This window comes from Gobio gobio (assembly GCF_949357685.1).
Source record: "Gobio gobio genome assembly, chromosome: 20".
Taxonomy (NCBI): Eukaryota; Metazoa; Chordata; class Actinopteri; order Cypriniformes; family Gobionidae; genus Gobio; species Gobio gobio.
Genome location: NC_137113.1, coordinates 27,362,020 through 27,378,180, shown reverse-complemented (window position 1 = coordinate 27,378,180; position 16,161 = coordinate 27,362,020). Strand labels below are relative to the sequence as shown.

The 16,161-nt window shown below is 36.1% G+C and overlaps 2 protein-coding genes across 2 annotated transcripts; both read right to left on the bottom strand.

Annotated features, from left to right (window-relative positions):
• Window positions 1-2,224: 2,224 nt before the first annotated feature.
• On the bottom strand, window positions 2,225-3,203 carry LOC307116754 (parvalbumin-2; the record flags this gene model as incomplete). The annotated part of the gene is made up of 4 exons (XM_079801111.1): window positions 2,225-2,250; window positions 2,413-2,522; window positions 2,918-3,050; window positions 3,143-3,203. The coding sequence occupies 4 exons, from the start codon at window positions 3,201-3,203 to the stop codon at window positions 2,225-2,227; spliced, it is 330 nt and encodes a 109-aa protein (XP_079657237.1).
• A 1,321-nt stretch (window positions 3,204-4,524) lies between these two features.
• On the bottom strand, window positions 4,525-6,625 carry LOC307116752 (parvalbumin, thymic-like). Its single transcript, XM_079801109.1, has 4 exons — window positions 6,323-6,625; window positions 6,031-6,163; window positions 5,004-5,113; window positions 4,525-4,924 (listed from the first exon to the last, which is right to left on the bottom strand). Exons 1-4 carry the CDS (start codon window positions 6,381-6,383, stop codon window positions 4,896-4,898), a joined length of 333 nt encoding a protein of 110 aa, XP_079657235.1. The 5' UTR covers window positions 6,384-6,625; the 3' UTR covers window positions 4,525-4,895.
• Between the last annotated feature and the right edge of the window lie 9,536 nt (window positions 6,626-16,161).

The window sequence follows — 16,161 nt, the reverse complement described above, 5'->3', positions numbered from 1 at the left end:
TGATTTCAGTCATAAAAAAGACATCTATATGCTGAATCAGACCTATGATAAAATGTTTTATTTTTATTTGTATTTATTTTTTTATTGATTCATGAATTTTTATTGATGGTTATTTTATTTAGCATGGTTTACTGAAAATTCATGTTTGGCTAGCCTATATTCATCATGCAAAAACATTAGGCTACCATATCTAGGCTACAATAAAGATGATTATCACCTTTTTTTTTTTTTTGCTGTTGTGTGTGATACTGACATTTTTCTACAGTTAATGTTGTAAATTGATTCCGTCAATTATGGACATCTTTTCAGCTGTCCATAATTCAGCTCTACAGAAGAGAATAGTCTTTATTCAGCTTACATGTTGTTTCAATTTAGTTCACTAACTGTGACAATGTTGTAAAGTTAGGGTCATTATTCAGCTCAATTCAGTTAAAATTTAGTTTGTGCAGTTAAATTGATAATATTACTGAATATTAATTGTCTTTTAAACTTAGATTAATAACATCTATAATTCAAACTCCCATTTAAATATGATGATAATGATATTGGGGGCAGTGATTCTTTGTTATAACTAAATTTCAAATTGTGCACATAAATAGCCTACCTAAAGAATGTAAAATTTTGAAAAACATTTAGTAAAACATGATTTTTTAAACATTGACTTTAATTTCTCTTTAAAGTTGTGATAAAGTAAATATAGAAAAGCTAGTTTAAAAATAGCTAATGTGTCATTTAAAAGCACAGTTTTGCCACTAGAGGTTGCTTACTTAAAACAATAACAAAGGCGTAGCTTGATGACACCGTGAATGAGTGTGGAATCATGGGAGTTGTCGTCTTCACCTCCACACAGCTGATGGAAAGCAATCCGATTCCAGCGGGGCAGAAATCGTGTTCATGGGTGAGCTGTGTCAACGTTTTATTAACGTTACTATGGTATGAAGCAGGGCGGGGCTGAGAGCTGTGGGAGCGGAATGAGAGACGCCTGCACGACACAATGGTCTCGAGTCCCATGGAGGAGCTCCAGAGCTTTTATTATGCTCATATGCCGCAGTCGGCTGCTGACGCTCCTTTCGCTTTATTGTGTATGTTTATTTTACGGTTAAAGTTATTTTCAACGTCTACCTCCTTCAATTAAATTTCACATTATTTTATTTCATTCTAATGAAACAGCTGCAAGTGCTGAATCACTCATACAGGTCACTTTATCTGACGAATTCTAATTGTGGGGTAATGCAGAGCTGTTTACTTTATCAAAACAATCATGCTAAAAATACCTTTGAGTGTGTTGAAAGTTATAAGGTTACTCGCTTGTTGCAAAATGCATTAAGCTAGATTGATATTAGAATATCAAAAGCTGAATGACTTGTGTTTCTAAATGGCATGCGATTCATTTTTAAATATTTTTATTCTTGATTGGAGAATAAACTTTCTTTATTTGGCAAGAGAGGCAAAGATTTAAATTGAAGACTGTTTTTTAGTTAGTATAGCAATTGGACTGTGTTAAAAGTACACTCAAGAAGAGAAAGTGTGCTTCTGCTTCTTTGCTTCAGTCATGTTGTGTGTGATATGCCTTTGGGAGTATAAAGTGACATTCTCACTCAGTCACTTAGAGCTGTAAAGTGATGCCTGTGCAAGGCTCATTAGCTCACTTCCTGTTGATCATGAGGACATTAAGTGAGCATGTGTACAAATGTCCTCATGGTGAGTATAGTCATACTAAGCCATTCATTGTTTTCATTCAAAAACTGCTTATACCGCTGTCATTTCAATGAAATGACCAACTCATTCACACTCATTCACTAAAGTGTTGATGCCTAAGCTTCTTTTTAAATGTATTTGTTGTGCTAATGCACCACTGTCCATGTTTAGACACTTTTGTTTTCATAGTAACAGTTTTAACACTAAAAGTGTTTGAAAGTTTTAAAATATTTCTTCCCACATGTAAAATTCAGAGTAAGATATTGAAAGCCAAGAATGATGTTTTAAATCAAATGTATGTTTATTTCCTTAAAGTGCAAAAGAGGTTGTAAGTTTGCACAAAGAAGGTTTTTTTTTTTTTACAGAACAATACAATGCAATGAAACAACATTAATAATAAATAGCTTTTCAAGACATTGAGGGTGCGTTCTTTGCAAGGAGGAGTTTGCAGGGCATTCATAAATAAATATAAAAAAGATGATAGGTAAGCAGAGCTCTGGTTCCAAAGACAAGGGTCCATGAATGCTTAGGCCTTTACAAGCAAAGCAAACTCTGTGGAAAGAAAATGATAAAGAAAACAATTACAGCCTGAAACTGATCGTTTTGACATCTCATTCATATCAGTTTTTAAGCTTGATTGCATAGGTTTAATCATGTATTGTCGTATCATGCTTTGACAAAGTCATAAAAAATTATGAATATGAGGTTAAGTACCATCAACTCCGATTTTGCCGTCACCATCGCTGTCACCAGCTGAGAGGAAGGCCTTGGTCTCAGCATCAGTCAATGCCCTGGCGCTGGCAGAGAAGGTCTGCAGGAACAGTCTGGGAACATTGAGGAGAATGCAAATGAGAAACTTGAGGAAAATGTTCCGTAAATGAGAGAATGAACATTCAATAAATGGCCTATATTAATATAATATAATATAATATAATATAATATAATATAATATAATATAATATAATATAATATAATATAATATAATATAATATAATATAATATAATATAATATAGGCCTAATATAATATAATATAATATAATATAATATAATATAATATAATATAATATAATATAATATAATATAATATAATTAATATAATATATAATATAATATAATATTATAATATAATATAATATAATAATATAATATAATAATATAATATATTTTAATATTAGCTTTAGAATTAGTTAAATAATTGTAAGTCTGTTGCTTGCATACTTCAGCTCATCCTCCTCAATGAATCCACTCTTGTCCTGGTCGATGACGAAGAAGGCCTTCTTGATGTCTTCGGGAGTCTTTGCGCTCAGGCCGACCTTGGCGAAGAAGCTCTTGTAGTTGAAGGAGTCTGCAGCTGGAATTACACAGAAAATGCATTAAAAATCAGCGAATTTATCAACTGTCTATATTGTTTCTCTGTGGTGAGTTATAGCAGATGTGTCTTACCAGCGCAATCCTTAAGGGCTGCAGCCACATCCTCGTCCTTGAGAATTCCAGCAAATGCCATTTTGATTTATCTGGAAATAAGACCCACATAAGATGATGAGACATTGAGATGCATAAAGGTTTTCGACATTCAATTTGAAGAAGAAAAAAACTGTGTAACATCGCAAAAACTGGAACGTTTACTGAAACCCCCTTTAATAATTCCGTAGAAAGAAAACGCAAAGCAGACATGAAGCTGATCGGTTCTGAGTCAGTTCTCCCATTTCACTTAAACTTCTTCCTAAAGTCAAAATATGATCTCTGTGAGATCATGCGAGAATGCCAGCCTACTGAAAAAAACGATTCATTAAAAAAAAATGGATCATTGCAAGCTCCCAAATCTCAGAAAGTAGCAGGTCCTTTTTGGTTAAGTGAAGAAATTGGTGTATTATCGCGTTTTCAGTCCTGTTGCAAGTCCTTTTACATCCTCATTTTGTCCCTCCATTTTTCGTTGATCATATTCCATGGTGATTAGAGAAATTCACCAAGCCCTGGTGTATGATCCTCATGGTCTATCCGGTAAACTCACCTTTGCGCTGCGCTGGCAACTGTTCCACAGATGTGAGTCGACTACCCAAAGCACCCATGGGCCCGGCTTTTATACTTTTGTCTCTGGGGTTGTAACGGACACCATTTGCTTAGGTTGGGTAAAGTTGCGAAAAAATGTGTCCACTAGTCATATAGATGTATTTTTATCCTTTCAAAAGCGGATGCTCTGATTCCTTATGGGAAACATAGGAGGGACATCCTAGCGCACATCAGTGTTAGCATGAAAATGTGCGCAATGTCATTTAGTTCCATTTAGTTCTCCTATTAAAAACGTTTGTCGTATTTTGCCCGTTTATATGGAACCAGTTGTTGTGGTCGGTCAAATAAAATAAAAAATCCTTTAGAAAGAGGCACATTAGATCCCGCTGGATACAATTAAATTCCTATTGCAGTTTAATTAGTAGGCCTATCCTGTAGGATTAAATTATTGTTCTCATTAGATTTATTTTATTCGTTGCATTTTTGACCATGCAGGGAAATATGTACGAATATTGTGTAATGTTGGATTATATTTTTATTTTTATTTTATTTTTAAAAAAAAAATTTTTTTTTGGGGGGGGGGGGCACATTTACAGTCTCTTTACTATATATATTCTACATGCAAGATGATGCTAAGCAGATTCGGTGACAGCTGGGGGCTTGGACAGGAGCAAACGTTTCAGAGTTTCAGATGACTGGTAAATATGATGAAACACTTATGAGTTTGTTTAGGAAGGAGGATTTCTCACACAATACCTAAATGTGTATTCAACACTGATAAGCAATGCAGAAAATGATGCAAAACAAGACAAACTCAAATCATTGTGATTTTTATTGTGTTCGCTTGTACTCAATAGCTGCAACAAAACTATTTTAGTTTGGATGATAAAAAATATTCTAAAGTTACTAAATGATTGTCTAAATCACTTCTTATAGGCTACACATATTCAAGATGACTTATTTGCAACATTACACAATACATATGCAAGAAATATTGTTTGAACATGTTTATTTTGTATTACTTTTTCTTGTAGAAATTCCAAGGCCAAACAATAACATTACAGTGAAACATTCAAGACAGAGCACAATCCTGCACAATTCAACTTTGAAAACGGCAATACTGACAAGATCCCAGTGGAAAAACTCAGCCTTTTTTCTTTGCCATGTTTGACTGTAACAGCTGGTCTCAGGAAGCATTAACAAGGGCTGTAAATTCTACAGGAAATGAGGAGATGTAGATTAATCTCTTACATTACACATCATATTTGTAAAGTATCTGAGGATTGATACCAACCTTCCCAGCCAATTTTCCCATCCCCATCCATGTCTGCAGCCACGAGGAAGGCCTTGGTTTCAGCTGCTGTAAGCGGACGAGCCCCTTTTGAGAAGTTCTGTAGAAACAACCTGGAAAATGTGTCATAGATGTATTCAGTATATAAGGAATAAAAAGGTCACTTATTTATTCCATGGCTCTTAATTCTGATTGGTTAATCGAAAATGTTTCTTATTTTCACTGTTGTCCATGGCAACGCTGTATATAAGTGCGCTCATCCAGGTAACTGTTACTCTTCTTGTTTCATACACACACAACATTGTGCATATCAGTTATCGGTGGCATTAGAAATGAAGTCTGAGGACTATGAGGGATACGTCACACACCAACGCCGTTGGTGTGTGAATGGGTGAATGTGAGACAATGTATAAAGCGCTTTGGATGGCCATTGGTCTGTTAAAAGCGCTATATAAATGCAGTCCATTTACCATTTACCATTTAGTTTACTCAAAAATGAAAATTGTTCCAAACCTGTATGAATTTCTTTCTTCTGCTGAACATAAAAGAAGATTTTTTTAAGAATATGGGTAACCAAACAGTTGATGGGCCCCACTGACTTCCATAGTATGAAAACAAAATACTGTCTAAGTCAATGGAGCCCATTCAATGTTTGGTTGCAGACATTCTTCAGAATATCTTCTTTTGTGTTCAGCAGAAGAAAATATTTATACAGATTTGAAACAAATTGAGGGTGAGTAAATGCTGACAGAATTTTCATTTTTGGGTGAACTATTGACTGTAATATTGTTCAGGCCTATTGTTTTATATATTGAAATGCATTATCTTGCTTTAAGATAATATACAGGTAAGATTTTAAAACAGTTTCAACTCAAATCAATATTTAATTTCCATATAAAAATGATTGCCGTGTTCTAAGCTGAATAATTACATATTATCCATAACATATCACAGGATTGTGCACTAATATCATCTCCAATTGAACAGTTTTTCAGTCGCTCTGCCACATGAAAAAAGCAAATTACTCAACTGTAGCTCATCCTGTTCAATGAACCCACTCTTGTCCTGGTCCAACATTTTAAAGACCTTCTCGATCTCACGTGGAGACTTCTTTGACAAACCTACTGTTGCAAAAAACGTCTTTGGACTGAAAGAATCCTTTGCTGCGGGAGTAAAAAAAAAAATCAAGGCTGAATATTGCAAAAAATTCGGACTAAAATCAAACAACTTTGCAACAAGGAAATCTTTCAGCACTGTTCAATTCAAACAAATTCGCAGAGATGAATCTCAAGTAGTTCACTGGAACATCATTCATACGTTACCTTTACATCCATTAATGGCAGTTGAAATATCAGAGGCAGCCAAGACGTCTGTGATAGCCATTTCCCAACGGATCTGAGGAAATTCTGATGCCTGCCAACAGTGTCTTCCCTGATTATAACAGAAAAGCCTGCAGTCTGAACGTCACTACGTAATGTCAAAAACCACCAGTGTTTGTATGTCACCTGCAGCTGTGTCCTTTACACCACCTGACCTGTCCAGGACACAGTAGGACAAGCCATTGTAATAGTTACTCGAGTGAAGCCCCTCACAATCTACTGAATTAAACAAACAAACAAACAAACAAACACAAAAAAAGCCTCATGATTTATATATCAGACGTGATGTGTCACTTAATATCAGCAGGTTATATTTGGTTCATTCACTTGAAGTGAATATCTTTGTAAACATCCTGTTATTGCTTCACTGTCATTATTGGACGTGTGCCTACAGAATATGATTTAAAGGCTGCGGCCGAATGGAGGATTTTGCACAGAGAAATATGTTTATTTTCCACACACATCAAAGGCCTATGGCTCGATCACAGCATTGAAACACAATATGAAGTCCAGCTGTTTTTGCTTTGTCTTTCTGCACGTGCTGATCTACAGTGAGCTGATGTGACGTCATCTTCACTTCCTCCACAGGCTCTTTTCCTGAGGATGGACGTCTGCCTGCTTGTGCGGGCTGCCAACCAGGGGCCAAAGCAATGACAAAAACATCCTTCCAGCCCACTACCTGCCCTTGTGGCCTTGTCCCGTTCCATACTACCACTTGTTTGCAGGAAGGCCATGTTTCCTGAGTGACAGGGATTTGACGGGGATCGGGGCTGGACTTTCATATTCTCAATAACACCTTTTTTCTTTGTCCTTGCTTATACATTACATCAGGTGCATCACGAGAGTTTGGAGCCATATCATACTAAAAAGGCTTTTTAAAGGGACAGGGAAAAGATTTGACCTGGTGAGTAAAGGTGATTCTGAATATAACATTATTTGGCATGATATTTATTTAAATCTGTACAATTGAACAACATATTACATTTGTTTTGCTTCTCTTTGAGTCTTTATTGTTTTAAGAACAGCATAATGACTATGTCAAATCTATATTTCATGACAAGTTAATTATTTTTAAAATGTGAATAGTGTGCTAGTGTAAGTGGACAAACCAAACTTAATGCCGGTTGTTCGTTGATGATTTGAATGTGTCTTTCCATGAATGAATGTATGGCAGCTATTTTTATTTGCCTTAGGGATACAACAGCTTACCCATAAAGGGACGACTTTTTACCTGATCTACCTCCAAAATGTGCATATTATACCCTTATATGCCTCCTTAAAGTACTACTATGAAACTTTTTGGGGTAGATAAGGTATAAAAATGTCAATTTGAGGGTGCAGTGACAAGCTGTTGTACCCCTAAAAGTAAAAGTAGTTGATGCTTTGGGAAAATACAGTGTGATGGATACACACTGTTCACAAAAAATGAAAATGAAAATTATCATGTACTCAAAATAAGAACAATAAAGACTAAATAACGTCATAAGGTCACACAGGTTTGGAAAGACATGAGGGTGAGTAAATGACAGATTTTCTTGTGATAAATAAGTGTCACATTTGTTTAACTACATTAGTTAACATGAACTAACAACGAACAATACTTCTAGCATTTATTAATAGTTAATGTTAATCTCAACATTTACTAATGCATTTTTTAAGATCAAAAGTAATATATGTTAACATTAGTTAATGTACTGTGAACTAACATGAACATGTTTAATAACTAACATTAACAAAGATTATGAATGCTGTAAGAATGTAGGCTTCTGCACAATATCCCTTTAAATCGCTTGATGTTGAAATATGCACTTTATGCATCAATAACCCATGTATTAATTAATTAATTCCTGTGTTTATTTTCATAAATACTTAAATTGGTCAGGGGGTAAAATAAATTATTAATAAGCCGATAAGTGAGCAATGTGTTGCAATTACCGTATTAAAATCATTACATGTCTGGAACACGCCCTGTTTTATTTTGAGATGCTTTTATTCCAGGCCAAGGTTCTCAGTAACATATTGAGATTTCTCACTAAGCCTCTTTTGATTTACAACTTGTTTGATGTATCATCAATTGTTCTTGATCTGCCAACAGCATTGTCATTGTGGGCATTAGACAATAACAATGAGGGATTCTCAAGATGGGATACCTTTCAAAAGCTACCCCTAATTAAAGCTGATTATGTCTTTAATAAATGAGGGCAGAGATTGTGCTGTTCCCTGTCTCTCGGGTTTAGTTGCATCTCTATCTATTTTCAGCTGACCAGCTGCGATAGAAGCATGCCGATGGGACTCTCAGATTTAGCCAAGACGGCTGCCTCAGTTTCAGTTCCCGCCCCTCCTTTTCCCCGACATTAATCACTCAACACCAAGTGTGTGTAGTTGGAATGTTTGTGTGTGCATGTATGGACACCCTGAAGTGACCTCGGCCCAGATCACATCATTAGCCGTAAATCTGATGGCACACACAAAACAAACACATTTAGAGCACATTTGTGCATTCTTCCTCGCCGTCTGATTTACATGCTGATGATATGAGGCCTTACGCAACACCTGTCCCACGATTCTCCCTGCACGTGAGCGATGTAGCCACAGACTGCTCCACTTCCACGTCTGTGAAATACATGAAGGCGCTAATTGAGGAGCCTATCTTGCCAGGCTGCGAATTCCCCTTGTGCTGATCGTTGATATGCCCCTTGGGGGCCTGTTAAAGTGGCAAGAGGCCAGAGAGAGTCCTGGACCTCCACAATGAGATCACCAAGACTTGGATCAGTTGAGTAATGCCACTCATGAGTCGGACACTTGGATTTCATGTCATCTCCAACAAAGCCTGTGAGAAGTTGGTTTCGTGCTGTTGAAAATTAGAAAAGCCCCCCCAGGAGCTCCAGGTCTTACCCAATGCCATGCTGGCATGCAAAAAAATCGCCTTTCCATCTCATTTACACATCCTCGTGTCATTACAAACCTGTACGACTTTTGTTTTTTGGGGAACACAGCCAAAAAAAAAGGTCTTTTAAATTTGTCCATACAATGAAAGTTCATAGTCAACTTTGATCTCCATTGACATGTATTGTTTTTGTCAGGACCACTATCGTCACAGATGATAGATTGACTATTAGCATACAGTTTAGTTTGGCGGTATGGTTCTGTTCTGGGCAAGAACTGCCTGGGCATCCATGCAGCCTAGAATGGATGAGAGCAGGGAGAGCAGCAACAGAACCGAACCAACATAATGTATTGCAGATGTCATTAATGTCGACATTAAATGTACAAAATAATTTGGGAATTTAGTCTGATTCAAGGGGTATCAGAAAAACAAATCCTGACTGGACAAGAGGAGCTGGGGATGGAGGAGGGTAAATGAGCTCTGGTGAACGCGGTAGCTGTTGATAGTACTGAAGAAGCATATATATGTATGCTGTGATAGACGTCGTATTCCTATAGGTAGACGTGATCAGCTGACAGTCAGCTGATGCAAGCTAGACTAACGTGACCTGCCAGAACTACCAGACAAAAACAATTCTTCAAAATATCCCATAAAAGTGAATGGTTTGGATTAGTATTCAGACTGATAAAGGTTATGAATTCACAGTTAAAAATCCAAAAACAAGCTTCTCAATAACAGCTGATAAAGATTTTTAAGCTTTCTATATTGAGTGCTTAGCACACAATAGCTAATACTGACTGTCAACTTAACAACATCAGTATTAAATATAGCTACAAGCAGCAATACCGGGGGCAAGCGCAACAGAAGCAAACAAGGAAGCAAGCATCAGACCAACTGAAAAAATGAGTGAAGACATTTTAAGACAATTTTAAGCAAAAATCTTAAAACCCCACATTAAAACATTGAGTTGTATACATGGATTTCTCGGCGACGTCATCACTGCTTGCGCACGCACTCGAGAGGCAGAAAGAAGAAACCTCTCGTGTTGTAGGTTAGTAGCGGCGTGTCTGTAAGTCAAAATGCCAAGGAGTTGCTGCGTGGTTAATTGTACCAACAGAGCCAGTGCTGGGTGCCTGATGTTTAACATACCTAGGGGGAAGCATGCGTTTGCCAAAAAATTATTTTTGTTATTGCAGGTACATTTTGTTAGGTAGACGTACCCTGCCATGCATTTAAAATCACGTTTTATTGAGTCAGCAGTTATATACAAACAATAAGGAAAGCTTCAATACTTAAGGTTGTTGCAGTAGCGGACCAGCTGAGCGATCTGTCTTTCTGCCTCCAGGATGCGCACGCACCCTGTAATGTTTGTAAACAGGAAACCCGTGTATAGAGCCAATGTCATATTTTGTTTAATTATAGCGCCACAAAGAGGCACAATCCTACCATTTTTTTATGTGTCCTCGGAGTGAGCCCATACATGTGTGTGTCAATTTTGGTGAAAATATCTCATTTCGTTGTGGAGTTATAGACATTTATATGAAAAAACACATAAAAAATGACTGACACCTGACTTTGATTGGATTTTACTACCCCTTACTATCAATATTCTGACATTTGGGCATTAACATATAGTTATCGACCTATGTTTTCAAACTTCTGACGCTGGTTTCGTCTCGATCGGACTAGCATTTTCGAAGATATCAGCTAATGTTTTTTAAGCGCTAAATTACCACGCTGCACAAACCATACGCCGAAACCTGCCAAGTCTGGTATCGTTGGACTCGGCAAGGATTCAGGAGACTAAAAAGTTACTCCCATGAAAATAAGTCAACCACACCCAAAGAAAAAAATTCTCCACTAGGTGGCGCTATTTCGAAACTTCTCAGGCTCCTTCAAGGCATCATGCTGATGACTCATACCAAGTTTCATAACAATCCGTTCATGTGTTCACAAAATACAGCATTTTAGCACATAATTCAAAATGGCCGACAGCCAAAATGGTTGATATGGTAAAACTGGATATCAGTCAACTCGGCATGATGTCCCGAATCTAAGGAGACCCCTTTTATGATTTTTGGACAAACGGTGGCGCTAGAGGGATTGAGTTAGAGACTCCAAATTCGCTATAGCGACAGTTGGGACTATCCTCTATTTGTGTGTCAAATTTCAAATTTCATAACTTTCCCGCAAGCGATTCTATGGGCTGCCATAGACTCCCATGGCGGAAGAATAAGTAGCAGAATAATAAGAACGCTAACGATTTCAATAGGTGCCTTTGCACCTTCGGTGCTTGGTCCCTAATTAACATAGTCTCCTTTTAAGCTCACCAAACAGACTGCATACATGTGGCATTATGGGAATGGATGTTTGTGTGTAAAATCACCAGCCTTTCTTGGTGGAATGCTCTCTCCGTTGACGGTTTTGTTTTTAATCATGCCAAAGAATGCTCCAGTGTTTAGCGTAGCGCTAACTGTGAAATTCGCTGAAGCTCAATGTGCAGTCTGTTAAAGCCATCCCAAGTAGTATCATTCATTCAATGAGTTTTGGCCCGAAATGCATTCAGCCATGCGGCAGGTGCAGGGCATGCCAGTTGCATTACGACTGGGTGACTGTCCCTCTGCTTGTACAGTAGCTACCTTTGGGGTTTCCCTGAGCCGCCACATGCCTGGCTCTTGTTTTTATGAGTATGACAGTATCTCTTGGATGGACTTCACACTTAGCAGAATGGCAGTACACAGCCATGACACTGGATACAAACCTGGCATCACATTTTTATAGCATTTTATATCGTAAATGTTTTCACCTTTCTCTATTTTGAGAACACGTACATGTTCTCAGCCTGGTACAGATCTCATGTGGCAGTTTCAGTGCTCCAGTAAGTGAGATGTCTGCCAGACTCAAAACAGGTGGCTTTTTACTTAACATAAACTCTATCTTGTAAACAGAGTGAAGAGGGGCAAATAGAAGGCAAGGGGTCCCAGTAAGTAAAACATGCTTGGGTTACAGTTTATAGTGCAAAGGTTGCAAATGTGTGATTCCCAATATCAGACCGGCCATTAAAATGTGTCAAATAAAGGGGATTATTATATAGGATTCCCTTTGATCTTTAATTTAAATAATATGTTTAAAAAAAACAGAATTACATAAAAATTCATATGGATTTCATATGGAAGCTGACCAATTTTTTTTTTTCGTTTCAGTTTATTTATAGACTACATGAAGCGAATGATCTGATCAGCATCATGTAGTAATGTGAGTTAACACAACAAGGTAAAGTGGATCCAGATTATTTTAAGGATTTCTGGATGCCTTCCAAAATAACTGATTTTTTTAGAAAATGGTTCTCTCTTATCTAATTTCTTGTGCATAAAAGCGGCTCAACATATGCACACCCTGTATAAGTCTTTCTGAAAAAATGATTGATTATAAAATAAATCAAAAATTTTAAAATGTCTACAGAGTGTGTCCTCTCACTCACTGTACCCTAAACCCGATCCATGAATGCAGAGCAAAGGCAGGCAAACTGCCGAGACTGACAGAGCTTTTTTTATTTTTAAATTATAGTGACACAGCATACAGCAAAATCTACTGAACATCCCTGGCCTTATATAGCTTCCGTACAGGATTAGATTAAGGATGTAAAGCCAACAACTGAGAATACAGAGTGCTACACTTTGATATGTTCCCTGTAAAAACTAATATGGTTCTTGATCTGATTGCTAATCTAATTCTCTAATAGAATAGAATTATTATAATCATATAGTTGAGGCTCTCTTCAAATTAGTGTTTTGGCATCTCTAAAATAATACTTCAGTCCATTTCATTATAATCTAAAATAGCCTGTATTTCCAATCAAGGTGACAGAGAGACTGAGATGTAATAAAATCTCTGGGCCAAACGTGAAGACACTTCATCCACTAGACTAGAGGGACTCTCGCTGCACAATGTACAGCTTTGTATAAAAAAGGTGTTTATTCATTTTTATTTATATGAACAAAAAAAAACTAACATTCCCTTCAAGCTGACTTTATCGAGATTTTGTAGCATCACTGTCATTTTTTTCACCCCCAGTGTATTACAACAACAGAGTCCAACTTTAGAGTCCAAGTTTATTATAGCGAATATATAAAGTTTGGTGGTTTTGGTTTTGATAACATAACATGTTCATCCTTCTGTCATGTCACACCAAGAGGACTGTAAATAGTTAAAGTGGAGTTAGCCTCAACTGGCCTCTCTGCTGCAGCTATCGCTAATATGGCTAACAGCCAACTTCCTACCACTCTCGTTTAGACTGCTCAGTAGTTCACACCAAGTGCCAAATCAACCCAGCCTCAGATCAGGGATATTACTGGATATCTGTTTCAGATATTGCTGAAACTAAAACCTTAAAATAAACATTAACTGAAATAAAATAAATTAGGGCTATCAAACAATTAATCGCGATTAATCACATCCAAAATAAAAGTTGGTGTTTACATAATATATGTGTGTGTACTGTGTATAATTATTATGTATACATTAATACACACACATGCATGTATATATTTCAGATTTTCTATTTGATTAAACTTTTATTTTGGATGTGATTAATTGTTTGAAAGCCTCAAAATAAATAAATAACTCATTTACGTTTAAAGTCAAAGTTCTAAAATAACTAATAAACCTTATAAAAAGCTATATATATATATATATATATATATATATATATAAACTTTAATTAAAATCTTTACTAAAATGAATACAGAAAATAAATATTTAAAAAATCTCATACAATTTTTTTTAACAAAAATGATAATAGTATATCAATCTGCCACGGATTAAACAGCCTTTTTGGCCGAACATTGCAGATATTTTATGTTTGTTTGCATAAATATGAATAAAATGTTATTATTTACTTTTAAACAATTGTAACATGTTATTGTTCAATGCCTTTGTTACACGTATACATGTTACAATGGTAATAACAGTAATTATGCGTAATTACACACAACCCTACTCCTAATGTTGTTAATTAATATTACTCAGTAGCCTACTTAAATTAATAATTACTACACAGTACACTGTAAACCTTAAAATAAAACATAATTAATAGTTGTATATTAGGCGAGAGCGGGGCACCACCTAGCACTTTTTGACTTTCTCAGTTTGTGTAAATCCACTTGGGGTTCAGAGTATTTATTCTTTGCCACATTCATTTCCAACATGCCTAGTACAATTTTTGGTTTTGTTTAATTAATACAGTGTATACTTTTTTCTTGATTTATCCCGAAAGAATGGAAGTGAAATGTGACAACATTCCCCATATGAGGTACATTGTAACATGTGAGGGGCACATTAGCATATGGCAGCTTAAAATGTTATCTAATATAATTAAAAAAAAATATCCATGACAAACTAAAATATTTAGTCAATAAAATACGATTATCAACTTTTTCGAATAAAAATAATGGCATTTTTTAATCATTAAAAATAAACACATTTTTGAGTTTGACAACAAACACATCTCAAAACACAGCTATACAGCATAGTTTTAAAGAATAATAATAATAATAATAATAATTAAGCATTTCTTAACATTGACTCACAGACTTTATTCACATTTTTCTCATGGTTTCTCAATAGAATTCATAAAAGTGTAGAATATAATAGCCTATTTCTAAAAGGGGCACATTGTAATGCAGTATTAGAACATGCCCCACCTGCACAACTGGGATTTAACCCAAACTCGTGTCTTCTGCTGGTTAGATCAGCATTAAAGAACGATCTCAACTCTTAAATAACAGATATAAGATTAAAATAATATCAGATTTGTCTTATTTTAAATAAACAAAAAAACAGAGATGAAAATGAACACAAGAAATTTACTTTTGCTATGTTTAAATAAATGTTCAGTGATATCTTCCAAAGATGTTTTTAATTTTGACACAATTTTTTTTCTCAAAATAATGTTGATATGGCAACTAATACACGCAAGTTTCGTCATCCTGGCATGTGTGGAAAGTGTTAAACAATATTTAATATATACTAACATATTTATTATAAATTAAAATAGGAGGATTCAAAGTTTACATAGAAAGAAAATTATTATGGTGTGATTCATAATGTATTAAATTCAAATGGCTTACAATAGCTTGAAATTTTATTTGGCAGGTCACTGGACGGATTCATAAACAAATAAATTAATGAGGCAAAGTAAGGCACCGTTTTAATTTAAGCAGAAGGTGGTAATATATTTGTGTTTACAAATCCATCTTGAATTACTCACACTATTCAGAACGTCTGTACACCAGAGCTGCTGTACAAGGCACTTCCCAACTTTTCCAAAAAAGGTTACGACAGCCAAGGCTGACTTTTCATTTTTGTCCCCTACCCAGAGTGCAATGGGGCACCAGACGAGTGGAGTTGATGTTGTTGTGGGGCATGTAACTCTCAGCGCCACTGGCTCTGATTTGCATGCTCAGAATAAGCCCAAAGGCATCCAATTACACAGCTCTCATGGATTGTTCGGTGTCACTTATCATCTGTTTGAGGGATATGATGATTCTGCTCTTCATGTGTAAAAGGATAGCGTGAGGTTCTGGGCCCCTTTTTTGTGAAGTGTTACCACTCAATTGGTGGAAGATCAGCACAAACCCACTTAAAATAGTGAACCTCCTCCATTTTTGGTAGCATACTAGGCTTCGGGACCCCCACAAGGTCTGTTACCATAGTGCAACTTCTTTTGGGATGAGCACATTACCCTCAGTTATTTAAGAAAAAGTAAGGCTGCAAGAGAAGCGCTTTTTCTGAGAGTGAAACACAATCCCAAGTGATATATGTGAGAACTTTAGTCTCAGAACTGGTATTTATGACATTTTATATTTTATAAAAGTTGCATGAGGTATGTTGATTC